The sequence below is a fragment of the Melopsittacus undulatus genome, chromosome 2, assembly GCF_012275295.1.
Source record: "Melopsittacus undulatus isolate bMelUnd1 chromosome 2, bMelUnd1.mat.Z, whole genome shotgun sequence".
In the NCBI taxonomy this organism is placed as follows: Eukaryota; Metazoa; Chordata; class Aves; order Psittaciformes; family Psittaculidae; genus Melopsittacus; species Melopsittacus undulatus.
The window spans coordinates 2,846,859-2,873,688 of NC_047528.1; the positions used below are offsets into that span (position 1 = coordinate 2,846,859).

At 44.5% G+C, this 26,830-nt stretch overlaps 1 protein-coding gene across 1 annotated transcript in view; it reads left to right on the plus strand.

Moving 5' to 3' along the window:
* The first annotated feature begins 627 nt into the window (after positions 1-627).
* ACER3 (alkaline ceramidase 3) overlaps positions 628-26,830 on the plus strand; it is a 58,787-nt gene continuing 32,584 nt past the window's right edge. The window contains exons 1-2 of the mRNA XM_034059999.1: positions 628-800; positions 25,426-25,536. Coding sequence (XP_033915890.1) covers positions 698-800; positions 25,426-25,536 — 214 coding nt within the window. The 5' untranslated portion in view covers positions 628-697. The remainder of the gene's footprint in view (positions 801-25,425; positions 25,537-26,830) is intronic.

Sequence of the window (26,830 nt, forward strand, 5' to 3'; positions counted from 1 at the left end):
TGTGCAGCCCTTAAGGTCTGCCCGAAGCTTCTCACCAAGTCTTTAGACCTGATTTGGAACCATAAAACCAACACCATATTATTAAGTTGTGCATTTTATTCCTTTTCCCATGCGTTTCAAGTCTTTCCCATTTAAAACTCTATTTTGGATACCAACCCGGCTTGAAAAGCACTTTGCATATTACGGGTGTAAGTATAGCACACGTAGTAAGCACTGAGGTAACTAAATAAGGCATCAGAGGAGAGAAAACCCCCATGTAGTAGGCAGCGCTATAAAAAGCCTCCTTCCTCCTCCCAGCCTACAAGAAACACTCGGATTTTCACTTAAAACACGGTCACAAACCCTACAACCGGTGACAACACCTCGGTGCCACCAAACCGACCGGGGGGAGAGGGCTTTAACCGAGAACGGGGTGAGGACAGAGCGGACCCTCAGAGCCATAAAACCGCTCTCTCCACTTAAATTTCCCCTAAATCCTCCTTTTTCACCTCGATATTTCCCCCTTTCCATGTGTTCCCCCCCCTCGGCCCGCAGGCCGCAGCCCGTCACCATAGCAACCCCACAGGCCCCGCTCCCCTCCGCGGCGGCTCCTCCCCGACAGAGGCGGGCCTAGTGCCGTCCCCGCCCGCAGCCGCCGCTCTCCGGGCCCGGTGCCCTGCTCCTTCCCTTCCCCTTACGGCCTGAGGTGGACGCAGCCATGGCTCCGGCCGCTGACCGGCAGGGTTACTGGGGCCCTCCGACCTCCACCTTGGAGTGGTGCGAGGAGAACTACGCCGTCTCCTACTACATCGCCGAGTTCTGTGAGTGGCCGCCCCGTCCTGCCGCTGCTTCAGTTCCCCCCCCTCCTCTAGCCCTCTGTGCCTTCACTAGGCCCCAAAACAGGGAATCCCCCCCCCCTTGTTCCATGGCCCTATTCCCTCAGTGGGGCAAGCAACGGGGTAACGGGGCCCCTGCCCTTTAGCCAGCGCCGGTGGGTGGAAATGGGTGTTTTCCTGTCTCCTTCCTCCTGAAATCCGTGTCTTAAGGAGGGGGTGGTGTGGGTTCCTCTGTCCCCGTGTGTTGTTTGGGTCCCTCCATCCCTGCGGTGGGGCAGGAGGAGGGTGTTCAGGGCTATGGGGAGGTGTGAAGGGGCAGCTGATGTGGGGTGAAGTGGGTTTTGGGGGGCTCGGTGCTGCGGTAGGGGTGGTTGTGTGGCACTATGGATGGGTAAACCCAACTGTACTTGGGTTGTTTGTGCTGTGGGTCTGCAGCTCTGGTCCCTGTGAGATGGGAGTATCTGTATCTACCCAGCCATGGGCAGTGAACCCATGGGAAGGTGTTTAAGGAGAGCAAAGAGGGAGAAGGTATCTTTGTATGGAAGAGGCATCTTCATCCAGGACAGGCATCTTTGCCCAGCTGGACTTCGGTGGGGCTTGACCATCATCAGGTTGCTTTGCTGCAGGTGGTGGGAGTTAGAGTAGCTCAAAGAGTTGCTCTGTTGCAGGTTGTGGCCTTTTAGGGTAGCTCAGGGCACTGATAAGAGAGTAAGGTGTTGTTTGAACCTCTAAACTCTGTTACAGAGGCAGCCAGAGCTATTCAGTGCGGTTTAGGGCAGGAAGAATCATAGAACAGCCTGGGTTGGAAGCCACCTTCAGAGTTCATCTAACCCAGTCTCCTTGCAATGAACGGGGTCATTCTCAACTGGATCCCATTGCCCAGAACCACATCCAACCTGGCCATGAATGTCTCCAGGGATAAAAGAAGGTGGTTTACTACAGGGTCATTCAGTGCTTGAGAAGGGGGTATATTGCAGTAGCTGGTAAAGGATCAAGCCCTTTATAACTGTTGTTTTGCTGAAAACTTATGTGGTTTTGTACCCTGGGCAGTGACTTTGAAGGGTGTAGTAGTTGTACTTATGTGCTACCACCTGACAGACACCCTGTCCTCCTAAAAGCTTTCACATGTGTAAGATAAGCTGCTTTTGAACTGTTAAGACCTTAGGAAAACAGTACTGGAGTGCAGGTGCTAACCTACCCTGAAGTGCTTGGAGTGGGCAATCCAAGAAGTCCTTCTGCATAGCTGGGATGCTTCAGCTTTGGAAGAGCTTGGCATGCAGGAGGTGGAAGGTTCTGGGTGTCCATGCCAGGCTGCCAGTTACAAACCCTGACATGGGTGAAGGACTGAAAGGAATAGTTGTGAAAGAGGTTTCTGAGTGTGGGAATGGGAAGGAGTACGGGATCTGAATGACAGTAGCATAGGCGGCATAGAAACTCCAAGGGAAAAGGATGTTGGTGGGGAGATTTATGGCTGAGACAGGGCTGAAGAGGGAACAAAATGAAACACTTAAAACCAAGACAAACTTAGAAGTTCTTAAATAGAATGAGGCTTTTGCAGAATAGGTATTTTTGTGTCTTCCTCGGGGTAAAATATAAGGGGTGGGTTAATCCTCCCAGGGAAGAGGAAGTGTTCGCTGTTGCTTCACCCATGTGAAGATCAATTTGGCTAGCATGCAGGTTTTGGAAATAATCCCTACATTGTTGCCTTTGTGAACTGATACTTTTCATCTGCTGCTGGATTATGCAGAAGGAAGATGAGATTAAGGGTGGGAGGTGGAAAGATGTGTGTGCTCTGAAGAAGAAGGGACTGATTGTAGAAGTTCTGGTCCCTCCTCGAGGTTTTGGTGTTTGTTGGTGTGTTGCACTGAAATAAACGTGTATGAGGGCTGTGCTGTAAATTAAAGCATTTTAATGGCCCAGGTTTAAAAGCAAAACAGTAAATAAGGCCACTCTGAGGGTTAGCTTAATAGTAGATAATTTCAATAAAGATATAGGATTTTCTTTAATGTTAATCCTGTAATTGCACTTTTATGGTCAGATGAAATTATCTTTATTACTTCTAATATGAGCTCACTGCATTTCAGTCTTAGGCAGCAAAAGTTGGTTGGCAATGTATCTTTCATAAAGGAACCAAGGGGTTTCATAAAACAACTTTCCTTACTTCCTCTAAAATACTTCATGTGTAGCTAATAATGACTTTGGAAGATGAGAGACGTTGCCCTGCAATCTAGTTCCTCTAGCAGAAGAGCTGAGAGTGTAGTCAGGGTCTGTATGGCCCAGTGATCTTCTGTCAGTTGCTGTGTCTTTTTGGCGTCCTTAATCTACTGGAGATTCAACTTCAGAGGGCAAACAAACCAGAAAGTATGTATATATATATATATATATATATATATATATATATACATATTTATATACATAAATAGAACCATAGAATAGGTAGGGTTGGAAAGGACTTTAAGACCATTCAGTTCCAACCCCCCTGCCATGGGCAGGGACAACTCACACTAAACCATGGCACCCAAGGCTCTGTCCAACCTGGCCTTGAACACTGCCAGGGATGGAGCATTCACAACCTCCCTGGGCAACCCATTCCAGTGCCTCAGCACCCTCACAGTAAAGAATTTCTGCTTTATATCCAATCTAAACTTCCCGTTTAAGTTTGAACCTGTTACCCCTTGTCCTATCACTACAGTCCCTAGTGGAGAGTCCATTCCTGGCATCCCTATAGTCCCCCTTCAGATATTGGTCCCCTGATCATCCTAGTGGCCCTCTTCTGGACTTGTTCCAACAGTTCCATGCCCTTCTTAGGTTGAAGACACCAGAACTGCACACAGTGCTCCAAGTGAGGTCTCCCCAGAGCAGAGTAGAGGGGCAGGATCACCTCCTTCGCCCTGCTGCTTTTGATGCAAGCCAGGATACGGTTGGCTTTCTGAGCTGTGTATTAAGTTTAACAATTTATTGTCTCTCTCATTGTGGTCATTTTTGATGGTGCTACTTTTAAAACTCGGGCACAGCCTTTGTTACTTTAAATGTTACCTCCCAGAAGAGTGAAAACTGGTTTCTGACTTCTCACCATCCTTATACCACTTAGTTAAGCTGATGGTGAGGGTGGTGAGGCCCTGGCACAGGTTCCCCAAAGAAGTGATAAAGGCCCCGTCCCTGGCAGTATTCAAGGCCAGGTTGGACAGAGTCTTGAGTGACATGGTTTAGTGTGAGGTGTCCCTGCCCATGGCAGGGGGTTGGAACTGGATGATCTTAAGGTCCTTTCCAACCCAAACTATTCTATGATTCTACAATACTATAGTATTTAAAACTTTTGCACTGAATGTTTGCTAGAAATAATTTATAAGAAACTACTGGAGGCCCAATGCTTGAAGGACACTGGCAGGTCCAAATCAAATACTGTGTGTTCCTTAGGTTTGGGGCTGAAGAGAAAAGCTGAAAGCTTTTTGTGCAAATTAAGTCTTTTGTGCTATTTAGCAATTTGTTTGCAATATGCTAATTTTAGTACAAATTGCTACATTGTGTTCCAGAAGCCTACATGCACTTCTTTGCCATTCCCTCCTTAAAGAGCTGGTGTAAGTGATGGCAGCCGATCAATTGTATGCATTCAGAGATGTGAGGGTGGCTTTTTGTAGCACTTCATATTTGCATTCTCTTTATGTGCTCCGAACACAATGACCTGTATTCAAATTCCTTTGTTTTAATAGTGAAAAATGCCTTTTGTTGCCTTTCTGAGCCTGCACCTCGCCATTCTGCCTCCCTTGTGGAGGTGGATGACTAACTGCTCCACAACCTGCTGTACAATATTAACCAATTGAAATGGAAAAAGCAGTTGAAGAGAATTATCTTACTAGGCTGGAAAAGACCTTGAAGATCATCAAGCCCAACCATTACCCCAGCACTGCCATAGACCACCACTAAACCATGTCACTGAGGGCCTCATCCACATGTGTTTTGGACACTATGTTAAGCCACTAAACAACTCCTCCATCCCTCACTGATCAAACCTATTGTGCAGTGTAGTAATTCCTTTCTTCAGGGTTTCAAAGGAGTTCTGAATTGATTTCTGAGTGCTAGAGGTCAAGTAGTAGAGATGGTTTGGGGATTTGACTAATCTTTTCCAGCTCCAAAAGCTTGTATGCTGAATTGCTCAAGCTTTTGTACAACTTAGGCTAAATAATAATTATAGACTCATAGAACAGTTTGGGTTGGAAAAGATTTGAAGATTGAGTTCCAACCCCCCTGCCATGGGCAGGGAAGCCTCACACTATACATACTACTACTACTACTGCTAAAAATGATAGCTAAAACCAGCATCCTCTCACCCAAGCAAACAGAACAAGGTCAAATGTAAGTGCTCTTCTTTAACACTAAGTGCTTAAATGTTACAGTTTACTCCTTATTTTAGCAGGATTGATGTTTCAGGGCAGTTTAGCCCACAGAGCCTTCAGTTTTGGGGGTCTGTTTTGATGTGGCAAGTGCCTTACCCTTCTTGCAATCCCTGTCATTCCTGTAAGAAGGGTTTGCCTTGTAGAATATGAGGAGTGGATATAACTAATCCTCATAGATTCCCTTTGTTGAAAATAGAGAGAGTAGTATTCACTTAAACAAATATATTAAAGGAGCCCTGTGTGGTACCTGAGGGCTTATAATTCTGAGTAAGGGAGCATTTGTTATCAGCCAAGTGCTGTGTTTCAGTTTGGATCAGACTTGAGGGATGCTTCCAGGTGTGTGAAATATTGCCTTGAGCAATCATTGTCCATGAGTAATACACATTGTCTACAACGTGACTGCTTTAGAGATAGTATATGCTTATGTTGGCATTTACAGGAGCAAGCATCTGGATATAGATTCAGGCTTCTCAAGGAACTGGTGAAATAGTTTCTTTCTTGGCTTCTGGTGCTAGCTCAGGACATTCTGCTGCCTTCATTTAAGAAAAGATTTCTTTCTTTTTCTTGTCATAGGATCATAGAATGGTTTGGGTTGGAAAGGACCTTAACATCATCCAGTTCCAACCCCCTGCCATGGGCAGGGATGCCTTGCACTAGAACATGTCTTCCGAGGCTCTGTCCAACCTGGCCTTGAACACTGCCAGGGAAGGGGCAGTTACAGCTTCTATGGGCACCTTGTGCCAGTGCCTCAGCACCCTCACAGGAAAGAGCTTCCTCCTTATATCTAACCTGAACTTCCCCTGTTTCAGTCTGAACCCATCACTTCCTGTCCTGTCACTGAGTCCTTGATGAAGACTTCCTCCCCAGCATCCTTGTAGCCCCCTTCAGACACTGGAAGCTGCTCTGAGGTGTCCATGCAGCTTCTCTTCTCCAGGCTGAACAGCCCTGACTTTCTCAGTCTGTCTTCCTACAGGAGGTGCTCCCAGCCCCTGATCATCCTCCTGGCCTCCTCTGGACTGTCCAACAGCTTCATTGCCACAGTTAAATCCATTGCTCTTTGTGTTCATTAGTGCTCTGGTAAACTAGTATTTGTGCTCTTATGGGACCCTTATTTAGGGAAAAATCCCAACAGATCATGAGAAACTGCCCATGTTTCTGTCCACTTCTGCTGCTCTTCACTAATCCTTCCTATTTGTACTCAAGAGCTAAGATTGAGATGAGGTTACCTGTGTTGTGAGATATCTCATTCATCCATAGACTGCATCCAGAAATTCTCTACATTGTGAACAGTGACACAAAAGTACTGGGTTTTGTTTCCAAACTTGGCTCAAAAAAGACAGCTATCAAAGGTGCACAGGTCTCTGTTTTGCACAGGGATCGTTACTTTGTAATTTAACAACTTGTAAAATGTACTTAAAGACAAAATAAAGTCATTAATACTGAATTTTAAGTGCTACATATGTACTGTCACCTCTTCCTCCTGGGCATCCTGCTGTATTTGTCCTCTTTTGCCAGAGGCGTTGGAAAGCAGCCGCAGGCTTGGGCTGGGTACTGTGAGTGTGACTTAAGTAAAGCCAGCTCTGCCTTCAAGAGCTCTGTCCTTTCACTAATAAAGTGGCAGGTGAAGGAAGAAGCATCAGGATTAATTGGGTGTGATCAGACCAACTGCGTGGCTGAATTGAAGTCACATCATGACACAGATGAGCTCTGAAGTGTGACTTAAGAGAAGACGATGTCACAACCTCACTTGAAGACTGAAAGGGGTTTGAGTGTGTAACTTTAATGAACTGACTTCAGGCAGCCCCATCCTCGCTTACCTTACCTGATTCCTTGAGGAAGCCTCCTCAAAATAGGGAACAATAAGGGTGAAAAGGTAAAGGGAACATTCATCAAATTGCTGATGGCTGTAAAGCGGAGTGGGGTGTTCAGAGCAATGCTCAGCTGTGGGATGCTTCTTAAGATGAGCACTTCAAGCTTGCTTTTTGTGCTGCAGACAAAAGAAGTTGAAAGAAGAATTCCGCCCTTCAGAGTATAATACAGAGGAGAAAGCCAGACAGATGGTCTCTGCTGTCATGCTTTCTTATTTAATGATTCTATGTGATTTTGAGTCAGTGGCAAATATTGTTGCATTGTTTCCCTTCCAGGTTGTAAATGTATATACTTAAGTCTGAAGATAATCTTGTGGCAGTGTTTTGATACATTTTGCCTCAGTTAATGGTTATTTTTTAATTTAATTCTTCCTTTTCTTTTCGTCTCTTTGCCATTTTCTAATCCAGCTTTAACTTTCATCTCATCACAGCTTAGATCACATTGAAAGCCAGGGTCAGAGGCTTTTGGAAAGTCTATGGCATCCTGGCCTGTATCAACAATAGCATAGACAGCAGGACCAGGGTAGTGATTGTCCCACTGGACTGGGCACTGGTGAGGCTGCATCTTGAATCCTGTATTCAGCTTACAAGAGGAACATTGAAGTGTTGAAACAGGGTCAGAGAAGGGCAATGGAGCTGGTGCAGGGCCTGGAACACAATGGTTGGACTGGATGAGCTTAAAGGGCTTTTCCAACCCAGTTGATTCTATGATTCTGTGATTTGTCCGATCAACAGTTCTCATTTATCCATCATGTTATGGATATGCTTAAAACTTGATGGGCACTGTGGCAATGGACCTCATGCATGTTTACTAATACTTGTTTAGTTTCTAAGTGACAATAAAATCCATAAATACAGTTTAACAAAGTGATTACTCCACAGTTGGTGCTTCATATTCAGCACTTGTACAGCTGGCAGTTGGATATCTGCCACTGCAAATGGTAACAGAGCAGTAGCATTTGGACAACTGCATTTTGCTTGTGTACAGACTAAGGCAGACAGGTTTATGTGTTACATGGTAGAAATGTGCAGAAGATACATTTGCAGCTGGGAATAGGAAGATTAGTGTAAAATAAATGAGGGTTGTGTCAGGAACAATAGATAATGGTCCCTGGTGAAACATGCAAAGATAGAGAACTGTTTGTCCGCTTCAGCTGCTTCCCAGAAAGTCCAGCTTTGGTTCCTACCCAGAAAGCTCCACTTTAGTCGACCCTTAGAGACCTTTGTGGATATTGCTGGCCACTTCTTCCAACATAGGCTGGCCCCTGCATTGGAATGAGTGTGTGTCTTTGCTAGGGTAGAAGCCTGAGCCTCATGCGATGCGGGGAGGCAGAACCTCACCACCCAGGGTTAATGCTGCCTTCGTGGTGATGCCTGCTAAGGTTGAGCCTGCCACCTTGCACTGCCATGATGATCATCAGAGCTGGTTTCCTGATGGTCCTCACAGGGTCCTTGGGGTTGGTAAGATAAGCAAACATCAGAAGTATCCTTTACTGTATCTGTTAGTATCTCTATATTTTCCTATAGTAATAAACTGGTTGTGAGTTGTCTATTTGTGTCTCTCACCTTTAACTCTGGAATAAGGGTGAAGGAACACTGCTGACTTTTAACTGCCTTTAAGTAAGCCTTTACTCAGAGATAAAAGCAACTGTTGTCATAATTGAAAGACAAACATCTCTTTAGTCTGGGCATTGTTGTGTCTTTCTGTGTGCCTGAAACTACATAAATCATGTAATTCCGTATTTGCTGGAGCCTTTCACAGATGGCTTGGGAAGATGTGTTTTAAACAAAAGGAAGGTTTAATAATCACTGCAGAAATGTTCAAAGGAGCTCTGGGAGTTGTCTCCAGTCCCAGCAGCTCAGTAGTGCATGGTTGGTGCATCTTGCAATGCATGCAGTGTAAGAAGGAAGTGGAGCTGTTTGAGCTGGTCTGGTGATGCTGTGAGGGCTGGAGCAGCTCTGCTCTGGAGCCAGGCTGAGAGAGCTGGGGTGGGACAGCCTGGACAAGAGAAGGCTCCTGAAGGGGAGAGCTGAGAGCAGCTCCAGTGCCTAAAGGGGCTGCAGGAAAGCTGGAGAGGGGCTTGGGACAAGGGCCTGGAGGGCCAGGCCAAGGGGAATGGCTTGAACCTACCCAAGAGAGGGGAGACTGAGCTGAGCTCTTAGGCAGAAGCTGTTCCCTGGGAGGGTGCTGAGGCACTGGCACAGGGTGCCCAGAGAAGCTGTGGCTGCCCCATCCCTGGCAGTGTTCAAGGCCAGGTTGGACACAGGGCTTGGAGCACTCTGCTCTAGTGGAAGGGGTCCCTGCCCGTGACAGGGGTTGGAACTGGATGAGCTTTAAGGTTCCTTCCAACACAAAGACACTGAACTGTTTCTCCATCTTAAAAACCTAAAGAGGATCATAGGAAAGTTCATGGATTGTGAAAGGTTAAGGAAATAAGAAGAATTCTTTTACTTCAGAATATGTACCAAAACCCAGTATTATTGGTACATATTCTTAATGTACCAAATGCTAGAAGGGAACTCATTTACAAGTGGCTATCAGGGCAAAGCCACCTATCTTTGCTTTGAGTTTTCTGTTTGTGGGCTCTTTATACCAGCCTCATTAATTCCAGCCTTTTTTCACTCCCATAGCAGAGAAGCTGAGCTGCTGCATGACTCAAAGTGCTTGGTTATCCCTTGGTTGTGGAAGTACTACAATGAAGGAGGGAAGGTGTCAGAAAGGGAGAAGTTTCTAGATGATGTTACAACTCCAGAAACCACAGTGCAGCCCTGCTTTGGTGTCAGTCTTTTACTGTCAATAGATCTGAATATCCCATGTAGATATCTTCTAAGTGATCAGCACAGTGTCTGCAGGGTCATTATCTACTTTACAGTAAGTTCCATTGACCACTGCAGAGCATGTACTTTGGGAGGCAGAAGTAGCCTTCCTGTTATTCCCAGTGGGAGATTCACCCTTTGTGCCCTTTCCCAGCCTTCCTCTCCAGTTCATCATTGCCTTCCCAGCAGCTGATGACTCAACCTGCAGAGTTTTCCTGAAGGAAATTCCAAGCTTTATTTCAAAGTTGGGACTAGTGCTCTGCAGTGTATCTGTTGCCCAGCTGTGTCCTGGGGCTCTTATTTGGGTTTGCGTTATCCCTTGGTTCCTTTGGGCTTGTTTGCCAAATCCAGTGTCCTTGGAGTGCCCCTGGAATGATGTGTGCAGAATGTGTTTCTCTTAAGGCTCTCTAGCTCACTTTGTAAGCAAGAGGGTATTTACCCTTCCAGCCTAGTCCAGACAACTTTGCCTTGATTCTTCTCTCTAACCACAGGAGCTGGAGGAGACAAGAGTGTGAGCTGGTTCAGCTGGACAAGCTTCAGGTTGTTAGTTTGAGACTGACTTTTGGCTATGAGAAGGCAAGGTGTGTCCTTCTGTAGGCAGGAAAGCTGAGAATGAAGAAAAAGACATGGGGAACGGAGCATCTGCTTAACAGTAGATGTTTCTTCTATGTAAAATGCAGTTCTCTGGTGATGGGCTTTGGACAATTTGGAGACTGAGCTGAGCTCTGAGGCAGAAGCTGTTCCCTGGGAGGGTGCTGAGGCGCTGGCACAGGGTGCCCAGAGAAGCTGTGGCTGCCCCATCCCTGGCAGTGCTCAAGGCCAGGTTGGACACAGGGGCTTGGAGCAGCTGCTCTAGTGGAAGGTGCCACTGCTTGTGGCAGGGGTTGGAACTGGAGGAGCTTTAAGGTCCCTTCCAACACAAACCATCCTATGATTAAACACGTATTTAATCTAAAATACATAAACTGAGAGTTCCTCCAGGTAATATTTTGCTTCACAAGTAGCAGAGTAAATACCAGATGAGCATTGCCAGTTTGTATGCTCATCATGCTGGTGAGCGCATCTATAACAAGAATCGGCTCCATTGAATTGTGTAAATGCCTCAGAAGGCAGCAGGGAAGTGCACCCTGGTAGTGAAATCATACAGCAGATGTTGTTTTCGTTCCCTTGCACAAGCTGCTATGGCTTTGTGATCTGTGATATCACAGTTGCTTTTCACTTGGAGCTTTGGGGTTTGGTGCCTGTTAAATGTTTCAAGGCCTAAGTTTCATCTTCCTGTGGGGCCCCTCTGGATACAGTCTTCAGCACAATGGCTAACATCAGCTCAGGACTCAAATCATAGAACTCTTGAATCTGTCCCATTTAATTTCTCTGCAGAGAAACACTTTGAAGCTATTTCCCTTTCCTAAGCACATTCCATTCCAAGCTCTTCAGTTCTTTTTCCTGTCTTTAAACTCTTCCATGCTGATTTCCACATGGCTTTTGTATTAACTTCTTTCCCCCCTGCATTTACTGAGCTTTATCATCTTTCTCAAACCTGTCTTCTGAATGTTTTCCCTCTGCCAATCTTAAGCCATCATTTGTGCTGGGAACTTGGTTGATTTTCTGTATGTGTTTTGACTGTTTCATACCATTATTTGGCCAAACTTACTCCTGCCTGAACCTTGTCACCAACCTCATGAACTGCCATTGTGTAGGTACTATATTAAGTTATATTTACAACAAAAATCATAGAATCAATGGTATACTTAGGGTTGGAAAGGACCTTAAGATCATCCAGTTCCAACCCCCTGCCATGGGCAGGGACACCTCACACTAAACCATGGCACCCAAGGCTCTGTCCAACCTGGCCTTGAACATTGCCAGGGATGGAGCATTCACAACCTCCCTGGGCAACCCATTCCAGTGCCTCAGCACCCTCACAGTAAAGAACTTCTGCCTTATATCCAACTTCTTCCTCATACCCAACCTTATATCCTCTGTTTCAGTCTGAACCCATCACCCCTTGTCCTATCACTGCAGTCCCTAATGAATAGTCCCTCCCCAGCATCCTTGTAGCCCCCTTCAGACACTGGAAGCTGCTCTGAGGTCTCCACGCAGCTTCTCTTCTCCAGGCTGAGCAGCCCCAACTTTCTCAGCTTGTCTTAAAGCCTCAACCATCAATGTATTTTATATCTCTTCCTGAATTTGGTTTAGACTGTGAGATACTCAAGATTTGGACTCAGATATTACTTCTATTGTGAAGAAGCTTCATTTCCCCTCTAGATTAATAGCTTTCTTCTCATGTTTCAAGCAAGAACAAGAAAGTTGTCTTGAAATGACAGCTGGACAGTGACTAAAGGATAGAGTTGGGAGTTGGAAGTTGCAGACCTGCCAAAAAAGGTAGTGACAAGATGGGCTTTTCTGTTAGTACTGCTGCTAAGAGGGGGAATGTCACCAGCCAGTGTTTGAGGCAGTGTTTGGTTGCTGTGTATCTGAATCTGGCTGTGGTTGCTATCTAGTTTCATTATCCCCACGTGCATTACATTTGTCACGCTACATCTTGCCTTTAATTTCCTACCATCCAAATAAGGCAAAATGCAAAAGACTGGCAGGAGATACTTGAATTGCTCTGGACATCCAGGGCAAATCCACACTGATAAGGAGCAAGAACTGGATTTTGAAGAAAGGCTACTCTAAACTGAAGATGCAGGTACCTAGAAGGGAGCACTGACAGACTTTATGCTCTGCTACCCACCCTCCAGTGAGCATATTGGTCTCCCTGAATGCTCAGCTCTCATATGCACTGCACAGTGTCTGGAAGAGTCCTACCAGAGCCTCTGAGATGATACCCACAGATTGCTGTGCCTCGAGTTGGTATCCCTGTTTGTGGTGAGGACTCCCTGATGCTGGGCTGGGTGTACCCCACTAGCTCAATACTGCCAGCATCCACAAGCTGTGCTTTCTGCTCTGGACAGGTCCTTAGGTTTAGAGGAGTTGTTGCAGACACTGCATAGGAAGGCAGGATGCTGACAGCAGCACTGAATAAGAAAGGTTGGAGGGAATTAAATATGATGGAAGTTAAATGGATGATCACTATAACACCATATTGGTCAGTGCTTAGTGGTTGAAGAGTGAACTTCTCCATCTCAGCTTTTTCCTTCCAGTCTGACATCATCCACCTGCCTTAAAATAACATTTGAAATAAGTTTTAGTTTGTTTTCCAGTAAAGGTTCTAATAGAAGCAAATCTGCCCCTGAACAACAAGCTTATTGCATGTAATATTCTAACTTTACATCATTTCAGCCTAATCTCTTTAGACTTTGATTGCATTTTCCAGCTGTAAGCACTTGCTTTTAGTGAGCTTTTGAGATTTGATATTTCAAATGATTTGCCTATCTCAACTGTTTTTACTTGAAATTTACTTGCAAAACCCTTCCAGGTGTACTTCAAAGTAATTGTGCTGCTTGCTATCATCTTAGGTGCATGTTTATCAGGGAAATTAGGCCTGCTTTTCCATATGGCTTCCCACACTCTAGGAAATCACCATTAAAATATGACAGGATGGAATCTGAGCTAATGGTAATGCAAGTTTATTCCTTGTAGTTCAGTTAATTGAGGATGTATTGGATTGGGAATTAAATGGCCTGTAAATGAGCTGTGTGCTATCTTATTTATCCAGGCTGCCTTCCTCAATCTCAATATATGGCCAAGAGTAGATTCTAGTGCTTTTGTTACGTAGAATCATAGAATCAACTGGGTTGGAAAAGACCTTTAGGATAGTCAAGTCCAACCTTTGCTCCATCCTTAAATACTGTTGTTTTTTCATGCAGTGGTCCTTTCAAAACCCAAAGCCCACTTATTAATGCTACAGAATCCCCTGCACTTGTGACAGACATAGGTGTGATAGACATAGTAAAACTGGCTTCAAAAGTGGGGAACATGGCTTTTGATTTAGCTGTTGTTGCTGTCTTTGTTCTGGCCCTTCACCTCAGAGTATTTCCCTTGCAACTGCTGTCATAACTATCTATTAAGCTTCGTAGCTGGCCCTCTGCATTTTGTAATCTGCCCTATGAGCCCTTTTCTGAGGAACAGCACCTCATGCAGATCTCAGATTTCACTCCTGAAAGGCTTCAAAAGGAATCAGACATCCTTGAAAGATCCCCATCAAGCCAAGTTCTGGGTCTTTAGACAGTTTGTCTTCATTTGTGATAGCCTTTAAGAACTCCAGGAGGAGGAAGAAGACTCCATTACACTAAACACAATGTGACATGATTTAGTGTGCGGTGTCCCTGCCCATGGCAGGGGGTTGGAACTGGATGACCTTAAGGTCCTTTCCAACCTTAACTATTCTGTGATTCTATGAACAGGTAACAAAATCATTTCTGGAGAGCATCCAGTTCTTACTCTGATGTATTTTCTACTCTGAAGCTTCATTTCTGAGAGATGTAATCCTAAACTCATTCATGTTTCTTGTGGCAGGTAAGGATGGACTAGGACTGCGTTTCAAAGTCCTGGCTTCAGTTTTATGCAGGTTTATTTGTGACTCAGTCACCTTCTTGTAGCCTGACCTCTTCTTGCAAGGATAAGTACACAGAAGATTGCTCAGACACTGCAAGGAGGTGATCCTGCCCCTCTGCTCTTGTGAGACCTCACCTGAAGCATTGTGTGCAGTTTTAATGTCCTCAACATCAGAAGGACATGGAGCTGTTGGAACAAGTCCAGAGGAGGCCATGAGGATGAGCAGGGGCTGGAGCAGCTCCTGTATGGAGACAGGCTGAGAAAGTTGGGGCTGTTGAGCCTGGAGAAGAGAAGCTGTGTGGAGACCTCAGAGCAGCTTCCAGTATCTGAAGGGGGCCTACAGGGATGCTGGAGAGGGACTCTTCATTAGGGACTGTAGTGATAGGACAAGGGGTAATGGGTTGAAACTTAAACAGCAGAGGTTTAGATTGGAGATAAGGAAGAAGCTCTTTACTGTGAGGGTGCTGAGGCACTGGAATGGGTTGCCCAGGGAGGTTCTGAATGCTCCATCCCTGGCAGTGTTCAAGGCCAGGTTGGACAGAGCCTTGGGTGCCATGGTTTAGTGTGAGGTGTCCCTGCCCATGGCAGGGGGGTTGGAACTGGATGATCTTAAGGTCCTTTCCAACCCTGACTATTCTATGATTCTAAGAGCAAAAAACGTCTTAGCCAATCAATGAATGTTTCACCATCTTAGTTTAAATCTGCATTGTGAACACAAATGTTGGAATTCTGGGGTTGCAGGAAATCAGTTTATTATGAAGAAAGGTGTGGAGCTTTAAAATTTGGATTTGTGTACTATTAACTTTCACTCAGTTATTTTTAGTGTACTATACATAAGAAGCAAAGTCAGTGTTAGTACAGTCTCCTTACATTCTTATATTTGAGTGTCTTTACTCCACAGTAGCAAAGCACTTTGCAGAGGAGTTCATGGTAAAGGAAAAGATCTCTTAATCATAACCTGGGGCAGTTCAGAAGCAGTTCAATAAATGCTTTTGTAAGAGGTGCATACCAAAGAGATTTGGGCATTAGAAAATACACCCACACTTCACAGGTTTAATGTGAGCTTTCTTGTGTGTGTTTTGTTAGGCAGGAGTGGCGAGAGCTTTGCTTCTTAATCACCTTCTGATTGTTTTGAAGCACAAAAATGTAACAGAAAATACTGTCATCAAAGGATGTATTAGCTCCACAAATATTAACTGAACTTGCATGATGAATGCCAGAGGAATACGTTCTGCAGCTGGTATATAAAGTGTGAAAGGCCAGAACGTATTGTTTGACACAGTGTGTTGAACCACTCATAAATGAGCACTGGGAATAAAACTCAAATTGTTCTGTTAATTATTCATCTCTCTGTTCCTAAAACTCCCTTATTATCCCTCCACAATCTAGTAAATCACTGAAGTGGTTTCCCTCTTCAGAAGGGTATTGGCATACACAGAATTATAGAATCACAGGCTGGTTTGGGATGGAAAGGACCTTAAGATCATCCAGCTCCAACCATTGCCACAGGCAGGGACCCCTTCCACTGGAGCAGCTGCTCCAAGCCCCTGTGTCCAACCTGGCCTTGAGCACTGCCAGGGATGGGGCAGACACAGCTTCTCTGGGCACCCTGTGCCAGTGCCTCAGCACCCTCACAGGCAAGAGATTTGTCCTTATATCTAACCTGAACTTCCCCTGTTTCAGTTTCAACACGTCATTCCTTGTCCTGTCGCTATAGTCCCTAATGAATAGTCCCTCCCCAGCATCCCTACAGGCCCCCTTCAGACACTGGAAGCTGCTCTGAGGTCTCCATGCAGCTTCTCTTCTCCAGGCTCAACAGCCCCAGTGTTCTCAGCCTGGCTCCATACAGGAGCTGCTCCAGCCCCTGCTCATCCTTGTGGCCTCCTCTGGACTTGTTCCAACAGTTCCATGTCCTTTTTATGCTGAGGACACCAGAACTGCACACAGTGCTCCAGGTGAGGTCTCATGAAATGGGAGTCCTACCAAGTGAGAAGCAGCTTAGCAGATGTAGAAGCACTTCCCTGCACGCTGCCTTCAAACTCTTAACTCCTTCTGGTTGGCCAGCAGCTCTGCAGCAGTGATGCTGCCTTTACTTTTCTTGGCCTTGTCCCAGCACTTTGACTTACTGGAAGCAGCTCTGGTGCGGCTGGGGCTGGAACACAGTGTGCTCACACTGGTGGTATGCATCTGTGTTGGTGCTAGCACAGAGGAGGAGGCTGTGTTCTGGCCTCCTTTGCTTCCTTTCTTTGCCCATGGTGGATTGTTTTCTTCCTGTGTCTTACAGCATGTTTGAACCTCTTCCAAGGATTCAGGGAATCTACTAGGGATGTTGCTGCTGCCAAATAAACTTGATTTCTAGACATTCTACCTAAACTTCCCTTTTCCTTGTTTCAGCGTGTTAGAGCTGATCAGAATGCTGCTCTTTGGTAATACAAACAGCTTTCTTAATCCTTCCCTCGTGTAAATCTGTTGGATTCCATGGTGCTTTACTCTAGCTGCTGCCTAGCCAAGAATTAGGTAACTGCTCTTGTTTTTCAAGATCTTCCTTTTCCTTTGTAGTGCTCCTGCTTGCTGTATCTGCATCTTCCATCTCATTTGTCCCTTATAGTTCTTCCCTTAATAGTATGCCAGCATCCATACAGAGCATTAATGCAGCATTCCTTTGTAATGTACTCACTATCACATATTTCTGTGGTTTATCATAGAATCCCAGCCTGGTTTGGGTTGGAAGGGACCTTAAAGCTCCTCCAGCTCCAACCCCTGCCATGGGCAGGGACCCCTTCCACTGGAGCAGCTGCTCCAAGCCCCTGTGTCCAACCTGGCCTTGAACACTGCCAGGGATGGGGCAGCCACAGCTTCTCTGGGCACCCTGTGCCAGCACCTCAGCACCCTCCCAGGGAGGAACTTCCTTCTATCCAACCTGAAAATCTACCTTTTTATCTACCTTTTAGTTGGTTTAATACCTTTAAATGATTCCTATGCTCTAAGTGAACTTGCTCTTTAGCTTTCTGATTTTAAATACCCAGAGAGATCTCACAGTCCCTTCTAATAACCCATTAATTTGAAGTGTTACTTGTTGCACCCATTTGCACAGTTCTTCAGAAAGCTTTCATATAGATTTTGCAGATCAGTAATTGCTTCACTATTTGTTTCCTTCAGTATTTTTCCTATTAGAAGTGTGGTGGCTGATACGAGCTGCAGCTGAACTGCTGATGGTGCAAACCTCAGTTAATGTCCAGATAAACAAAATCAAGTCTTGCTTAGAGTTTGGAAAAGAGAATTGCAGGAGGTAAGAAACTGCTTCTGCAGCTTAAAAATAAGCATTTTAAACACTCCCCTGAGCCCATTTTTTATGGGTTTGTGTTTGGTTTTGAAGTCAGCGTTGGTCCATTGCTCCAGCCTGGAGCAAGAGTCTTGCATTTCGCTGAGTAACAGGAAGTTTATATTGATCCTTCGTGCACATTTGCGAGTAGGGAGTTTAGTAATTACACATTGGCAGAATTCCCATTGGGATGACTCGATTTTCTCCCCTTGAGGTCCTTCTGAAATATGAAATGAAGACAGGAGTTTTCATTTCCTGACACTCTGAAGTGCAGTTGTTGTATGCTTTGAAGTAGAAGATATTAAAAATGGCTGGTGGAAAGGAGAATCTAATTGCTCTGCTGCCCTCCTGGTGATAAGCCTTAAGCAAAACCAGCACAAGATTGAATTCAGTGACCAAACCAGCTCATTCTGTGAAGTTGGGTCCTCTGAACTATCGTGAAGTGCTTGTATTTGAAACATCAATGATACAAACCTGCTCTAGGCTCTGGCTTAGTTGTTCCTGATAATATATAGCATACACTGGATGGCAACTTGTTGGATTTGATTCACATTAATTCCGCTGCTGACACTTAAAACGCTGTGATAAGTGAGTTAGTAACTTCTTGTATTGAGAACTGCCACTTTAATTTGAATGAGAGTCTCATTCTTTACTGTGAGGATGGGGAGGCACTGGCACAGGGTGCCCAAAGAAGTGGTGAATGCTCCATCCCTGGCAGTGTTCAAGGCCAGGTTGGACAGAGCCTTGGGTCCCATGGTTTAGTGTGAGGTGTCCCATTGCAGGGGGTTGGAACTGGGTTATCTTAAGGTACTTTCCAACCCAACCCATTCTTTGGTTTTTATAAGGGCATATTGGAGATTCTCCAGTTTTTAAGTTATTTTTCTCTGTGGGTGTTCATCTTTGGTTTTATATCCCTGGAGATCCTTCCAAGCGAAGAATCTTTCTTTAAAAGGGGGGATACCTAATGGTAGATGGTTATACTCTCAAATGTGCATGAACTGTGTTGTTTCACCATTGCTTTAATGGTAAATCCTCCAGTAATGATTTGTAGTTCGCATCAGAGCTGCTTGAGATGATTCCAGAAACAAAACACATGAGAGATAATACCTTATCCTTCTGGCTGCTTTCAGATATGATTCAAGTTCTGCATGATGCCGTCTGATAGGCTTTGTTATATCATTATTTTGATTTTCTTCATGCAGTGATGGAACAAGGAATAGCTCCATGAGCCAGAAAGTGCACTAAAACTGACTGTGCTGAGCACCACGACACCCACACAATGAATCTGAGGTTTTCAGCCTCAGAATCTTGTTTGTTTGCTTTACTTAAAGGGATATTTTAGTCCTTAGGTGTCTGGTTTAGGAAATACTTGCTACTTTCCTTTCTCCTGCATCACAGTGAGGTGCAGTTGTCCCTAAAGGGAGGCTGAAAACTGTAATGAATATCGTGTTTGTTAGTTCTGATTTCAAATGAACTTTTAATGTAGAGTCAACTTCTTAACTGCAGGAATGTAACTTATGTCTCTCTTGGGTTTGAGTCTTATAGAAACCCAAGCAGAGTGAAAACTCTGTATTCATTTGATAGAGGGAGGAAGAGCATTTTAACACTTAAAAAGATCCTTACTGTTGGTAAATCTCTCGCACATTCTGTGTACAAACCTTAGAGAAGGGGTCTCTTAACACTGTGTAAATCACCTTGGTCACCTTGTGAAAAGCTGAAGCTGATAATTTTTGCTTCCTTTTATAAAAGGACTTTTCTTCTCTCTCTGAAAACATCACCTATATTCTAACTCCTGTATTGTCTTCCTGGTGTTTCCACATCCTGTGTATTGTATCCTTATGACCATGTTCCGTTACAACTGGACCTATTTACCACTTCTCTAGTTTTATCCTTTTGACTTCCTATCCACATTTATTACAGAAATGACTTTCTAAAGTAGAATTAACTACATATGTGGGGAAATAGAAACTTGATGAAAGTAAGGTCTTTCAAATTGGTGCACTATCTGTACCAAGCTGTCTGTATACCATTAAGCACATTATTGTGCCTGTGTTTGCCTGTAAATACTATTTCCTCTCTAAGTTTGTTTCTTGTCTTTGAGGTGGTCACTTTTTGGACAGATCTTTGTGCATTTATGATGATATGCATTATTTTTTTTCCATAGAATCCCAGACTGGCTTGGGTTGGAAAGGACCTTAAGATCATCCAGTTCCAACCCCCTGCCATGGGCAGGGACACCTCACACTAGTCAGGTTGCTCCAAGCCCCTCTATCCAGCCTGGTCTTGAACACTGCCAGGGATGGAGCATTTACCACTTCTCTGGGCACCCTGTGCCAGTGTCTCAACACCCTAACAGTAAAGAACTTCTTCCTTGTATCTAACTGAACTTCCCCTGTTTCAGTCTGAACTCATCACCCCTTGTCCTATCACTGCAGTCCCTGATGAAGAGCCCCTCTCCAGCATTGCTGTAGCCCCCTTCAGACACTGGAAGCTGCTCTGAGGTCTCCACACAGCTTCTCTTCTCCAGGCTCAACAACCCCAATGTTCTCAGCCTGGCTCCATACAGGAGCTGCTCCATCCCCTGCTCATCCTCGTGGCCTCCTCTGGACTTGTTCCAACAGTTCCATGACCTTTTTATGTTGAGGACACTGGAATGATGACCCTGACTTTTAGGAATCTGATTGAATGTACATGAATTGTCTAAAAGACTTGTCAGATTCTGCTGCTGTATTTGTAGAGCAGGGTGCAGATGTGGTCTAACCTTCACACAGCTGTAGACAGAGGCTTGTAGAAGTGATGTTTTGCATAAATTTGATTTAGTTCTGGTACTGCCTGGCACTCTGTCAATGAATAAAACGGAATCTTGGATCAATGATTTGCAGTAAAACACTCTTGAAAGACTTAGGAACTTTTGTAAGGTCAGTCACACACTGCATTTATCATGATTAGGTAAATTGACATTGATTTAGCACTTTACCCAGTACCATGTATAACCTTTGTGGCCATAGTCTGGTTTATTGCTGTGACAGGCCACCACATCATATAATCTGCCTTTTAAGCTTACTGAGCTTCATCCTGAAAGCAGATGGGTTCATTGTGCTACCCAGGTCTGTTGGGAAGCAGTGGGAAACATCTCTTCAGTGGGAAGCTTTACTCTCAATTCCAGCCCACGGTTAGCTAGGGTTAGTTTATATGTATTCTTTTGTCAGGATTATCCTTTAGTTCTCTTTTGTCCTTGTCCCTTTGTCCATGGTGAGCAGTTGTGTTCCACCCAGCCACTGTTTTGTTAGGCTGGGTGAGTTAACCAGTTTATGTCCCTACTGATGTTGTAAGCTCCCATTCATCCCTCCCATCTAAGTGATGCTCCTCTGCACCTGATGTGCTTTCTCTTTTCTTCTATCAGTAACTAGGTAGTGTAGTTACTATCTAGTATAGTCTGCTATTGCCTGGCATGAAGACATTACTATTTTCCTTTCCTCTACTGGAAATACATTTAGGAGGTTTGATGCCTACAGTGATATCTTATGGTGAGTCACCACATTATCTTAATTCACTTTTCTGTCTCTTTAAATAGATTACTCCTACATTTGTAATAAGGATTCATATTGACATTGGCCATCGTATTTAATCCTGTTCCTGTCATTGCAGTCCTCAAGTTCATTCATTTCTTCTTCTGATAAACCAGTCATTCTTTATGTTGACAGATGTGCTGAAGCACAAGCCTTTGGTCACCAGATTAAAACTAGATCACTCCCTGGACCAGCATTCAAGGCATCCAGTCCTGAAGGAGAAGAATGCTGTACAGAGTTAAACCCAGACCCATCCATGTGCATTCATCTGATTTCGGATATACCATATATCTTCCAGCCATAACCAATGATTTCTACTTCAGTTACTTTACAGACCTTCTTGCCTCATCCCTTAATGGCAAACTCTCCAATGTGATTTTCCAAAAGAAAACTGCTGCTTTATTTTTCCTTTCTTTTGTAAAAACCTGCTGTAAAAGAGGAGGTTTTGTCACAGTTGAACTTTTCCCCCAGTTTCAACTTCCATATCTATTTCCTTCCATACTTGTTTCACTTCCTTGCTTGTTGAGTTCCAGACCTGTGGTCGTGTCACTCTTTTGTTCTTTCTTGCTATTGTTTGCTTATCTCTGTGCATATCCCACTGCTGGAACGAGTCAGAAATCCTTTTAAATGAATTTATAAGCTATTCTATAGGAGGATAATCCTGTTAAAGACTAGCTGGACTTCTGTGAAATACACCCTCATAGGGACGTTGGCTTTGAAAGCATTTCAGTTCTGGAGCGAGGTCATTTAGGCAGCAGCGTGCTGGAGGACTTCATTGCTCTCCTGCCCCCATTTCCCTTCTGAAAACCTTTGCTCAACTTTCTGTATGTTTTGCAAAGAGACTTGCCTAATCCATACTACAAATGTTCTGCATAACATAGGCCAAAAAGCGAACAGAAGGAGTGGCAGGAATGCACAGCTAGATTAGGCCTGTGGTATTTCCTCTCGCAGCAAGATGGGCTTAGATTAAACACTCATAAATTACCAATAATTGAGCATGATTACGGCTTTGCAGGAAGTGTGGAAACCTTCCCCTTCCTCCAGAAGAGCCCCTTTCTGCAGTCTTACATCCATCTGAAAGTTGTTTTCCTGCTGCTGGTCTCTTCTCAAGTCACGTCCCTTCCCAGTCGCGGGTAAACATGATGGTATCTCCTTTGTTCAGCATCTTCACATTGGGTTTTTGCCAGGTTGTTGACACTTTCATAACAAAGTGACCTTGAAAAGTGACATGTATATCATGTCTAAAAGCTTCTCTTTGAGAGCTCCTTTAGAAAGCAGAAGACTCAATATCCGGACGTAGCCTTTGCTCTACTTTTCGAGGCTGATGACATCTTTGCATGGCTTATGGGAGGATGTGGTGATGGTCAGTGTACTACACACCACTGACTTACAGTGGATTGCTTCCAAACCTGATCTCCACTGAAAGTGAATCACTGCCCATTGCAACACTGTAGGAATGTGGTAGAAGGTTAATGATTAGATCTTAAGCAGAAGCTGTTCCCTGTGAGGGTGCTGAGGCGCTGGCACAGGGTGCCCAGAGAAGCTGTGGCTGCCCCATCCCTGGCAGTGTTCAAGGCCAGGTTGGACACAGGGGCTTGGAGCAACCTCCTCTAGTGGAAGTTATCCCTGCCTGTGGCAGGGGTTGAAGCTGGATGAGCTTTAAGGTCCCTTCCAACCCAAACAATTCTATGATTCTATGATGATTTAACCTTTAGAATTAAACCCAAAGAATTTAAACATGAAAAAGGCCTTTTCTTTGGCATAAACTTGCTTCTCTTTGCAGAGCTGTTTTGATTGTAGCTGGGCTTCTTTTACAAGAAGGGACGTAGTACACAGCTGACAAGAAGAGTGAAGTCTTTGGCACGTCTGTTTTGCTTGTTATAACTTGGTGAAATTCATGGCTTGCAGGAGATGATGTTAAATCAATGAAGAATGTGTGATAAAAATCAAATGTGATTTTTACCTGGTTGAGAACTGTCTCAAATTGAGATTTGAATCCACTTTATGAGGATTTAGAAGAGCAATCTTCTTACGTAGGTACATCTCTGCTTCAAAGAGCCTTATTTCCACTTGGAACTGAATTTCCTGCAAACCTCTAAGTATGGATTTTTGTTCCCAGAGGTGCTGTAATTCTTTGGGGTTTTATGGTCATAGTTTGGTAGTTTCACTTTTCTTTGGGATGGATCTTCTGCAGCAGGACTCCTAAAATACAGACTCATAGAATAGTTAGGGTTGGGAAGGACCTTAAGATCATCCAGTTCCAACCCCCTGCCATGGGCAGGGACACCTCACACTAAACCATGGCACCCAAGGCTCTGTCCAACCTGGCCTTGAACACTGCCACGGATGGAGCATTCACAACCTCCCTGGGCAACCCATTCCAGTGCCTCAGCACCCTCACAGTAAAGAACTTCTGCCTTATATCCAATGCAAACTTCCCCTGTTTCCGTTTTAAGCCATTACCCCTTGTCCTATCACTATATATTGTAGTAGAGTATTGATTCAGAGAGGGCCTGCACACTCTTGTGCATTGTTTTAAGAAGTGAAACTCTTTTATTCAGCACTTTCTGAAGTTTTTTCTGCCTCTATATAGCCTCATCCGTTGTACTTGTCATTAAGGGATTTGGAAATTGGAGTTTCAGTGTTACAGATATCTAACCAACGGCGTGTGAAAGTGTGCAGTGTAATTTATGTAAGCAATAGTCTGTGTTTTTTTAATAGGTTTGATCTTTTTCCTAAATTGCATGTCACTTTATTCCCATTCGTTCTCAAAATTATGATTTGTGGTTAGGCAAAAAAAAAAGCTGAATCTGCATCTCTTCTGCTGAGAAATGTAGCATTTCCTTACGCTTCACTTAAACTTCTCAATATTTCCTTGTACTTTTGCATAGCCAGGACAGTGAAAAACCATCTAAATTGGACTGGGAGAGTGGTCTTAAAGAAATCATCATTGTGTAATCCCAGACTGGTTTGGGTTGGAAGGGACCTTAAAGCTCCTCCAGCTCCAACCCCTGCCACAGGCAGGGACCCCTTCCACTGGAGCAGCTGCTCCAAGCCCCTGTGTCCAACCTGGCCTTGAGCACTGCCAGGGATGGGGCAGCCACAGCTTCTCTGGGCACCCTGTGCCAGCGCCTCAGCACCCTCACAGGGAACAGCTTCTGCCTAAGAGCTCAGCTCAGTCTCCCCTCTCTTGGGCAGGTTCAAGCCATTCCCCTTGGCCTGGCCCTCCAGGCCCTTGTCCCAAGCCCCTCTCCAGCTTTCCTGCAGCCCCTTTAGGCACTGGAGCTGCTCTCAGGTCTCCCCAGAGCACAGCAGAGGGGCAGGATCCCCTCTCTGAGCTGCTGCTCACACTCTGGGGGTGCAGCCCAGCACATAGAGGGGTTCTGGGCTCCAGCGCTCACTGAAACCGGGTCATGTGGAGCTGCTCCTCACCCAACACCCCAAGTCCTTCTCCATCCAGTCTCCCCCATCCTGTGTTTGTGCTGGCATTGCTCCCACCCAGAGGCAATGCACTTGGCCTTGTTGAACTCCATGAGGTTTGCACAGACCCATCTCTCCAGGCTGTGATCCACCCAAGTTGTTCTGTGTGTGCACAGGTACCAGCACATGAATAGTAAAGCTTGAACCGGTTTCAATTGGGCATGAGTCACTTGGTGACCTTAAAGTATCTGAAGGGAGTGTGGAGGAGGGAATTCCAAGAATAGGTTTTAGAAAAGGAAAAAAAAAAGCCAAACAAACAACTCTTTTAAATACCAGGCTTGAACTGTTTGGGGCTTTTATCTCCTTAAAGGATCGGGGTTTAATTCAGGAGCTGTGCAGTTGGTTTAACCCCGTTTTTCTGCTTGTTGCCAAGAAGGTAACCACCATCTAAGTAAAACTTCATAATTAAATGAGGTTTTTATTACTGTCTATGGATGTGAATAAAGAAGAATTAGAGGGTTTTTAGCCTCAAAGTAGTTACATGTGTTGTACCCAGATTAAGCTTTGTATTATGTGTGAAAGCCAAAAACAACATCTGAAAAGGTGCAGTTCTCTGGGTGATAACTGTTGAACCTTTCTTTGATGAGTAAATTCAGCTTTATTTATTTAAAGTACATAGTACCCAATTCTAAATCTCTGCTTTTGGTTTCTGTCTTACAGGGAACACAGTGAGTAACCTGATTTTCATTCTACCTCCACTCTATGGTGCGATTCAGACCCATAAAGATGGCCTTGAAAAACGCTATTTAGCTGCGTATTTGTGTCTTACAGGTATGTGTAAAGCTTCATTTGCTGTTTCATTAGAAAGAGAGCTCTGATGTGCAATGATAGTATCCAAATAGGAATTAACCAAGTAGTTAAATCCAGATACTGTGTGTTTAATATAAACCTCCTGTTATATTTGTTATGGTTACTGAAAATTGGTACTTGTTAGGAAAACATAGAATCCTAGAATGGTTTGGGTTGAAAAGGACCTTAAGATCATCCAGTTCCAACCCCCTCCATGGGCAGGGATGCCTCACCCTAGACCATGTCACCCAAGGCTCTGTCCAGCCTGGCCTTGAGCACTGCCAAGGATGGAGCATTCACCATTTCTTTGGGCTCATAGAACATCATGTGCCAAAGTGTTGTCTAAATTAAAGCCTTGATCAGTCACTGTGGGATAATTTTGATGGTGTATCCCATTGCTCCCTGGATTTTGGAAGTTTCAGGCAGTATAAGCAGCAAGTTCCTCCATAGACTGAACAGGATCTGAGGTTTCTCTTGATCTTCTAAACTGATATTGGCTGTTGAACTCAACTGAATGCACTGATGATGTTTACTGTCAGCAAATAACATCTCTCCACCTGTAATGAGCATGAAAACATAGCATGAAGATAGAATTCATTTAATATAATTATTATTATGAGTTTGAAGTGATCCTCTTCCAGCTTGAACTCCTTCTCAATGCATCTTAGCTTCCTGTTTCCTTTCCTGATCATTTACAGGTGATGTCCTGTGTGTCCTACTTCCAAACAGTTTCACACTGCATTAATATCTTTGTGACATTTGTTTGGAACAGTAGTACAAGAAATAGTTGAGATCCTGAGGGAAATGGCAGGGGTTTCTTTAATGAGTTTGCATTTGTTTTCTGTTCCTCTTTGGCATGTATCACCCAGTAAACTGCCATTGTGCCTGGGCAGTCCTGCAGGGGTGGAAGAGCAATGTGATGTTAGTGCATAGGTGAACTTAAGGGCAGTTTATTCTTTAAAGTAGCAAAATCCAGAACAGAACCATCTGTCTTTAAAACATTAGTAGTTACTCTGTTATCTTTAAAAGCACTGAAGTCTGTTACTGCATTTAGAGCTCTAACAAGATTCTCTGCTTTAAGTATGTCTGGTAGTAATTAAAATGCTGTGAAGAATGAGTTTAGTTGAGGAGGCCTTTAATAATCATTTTGTTTTCCTTGAGGGTAGGTGATGGGGTGGTTCTGCACAGGACATTCCCATATACACAGAATCCCAGAGTGGTTTGGGTTGGAAGGGACCTTAAAGCTCATCCAGTTCCAGCCCCCTGCCATGGGATT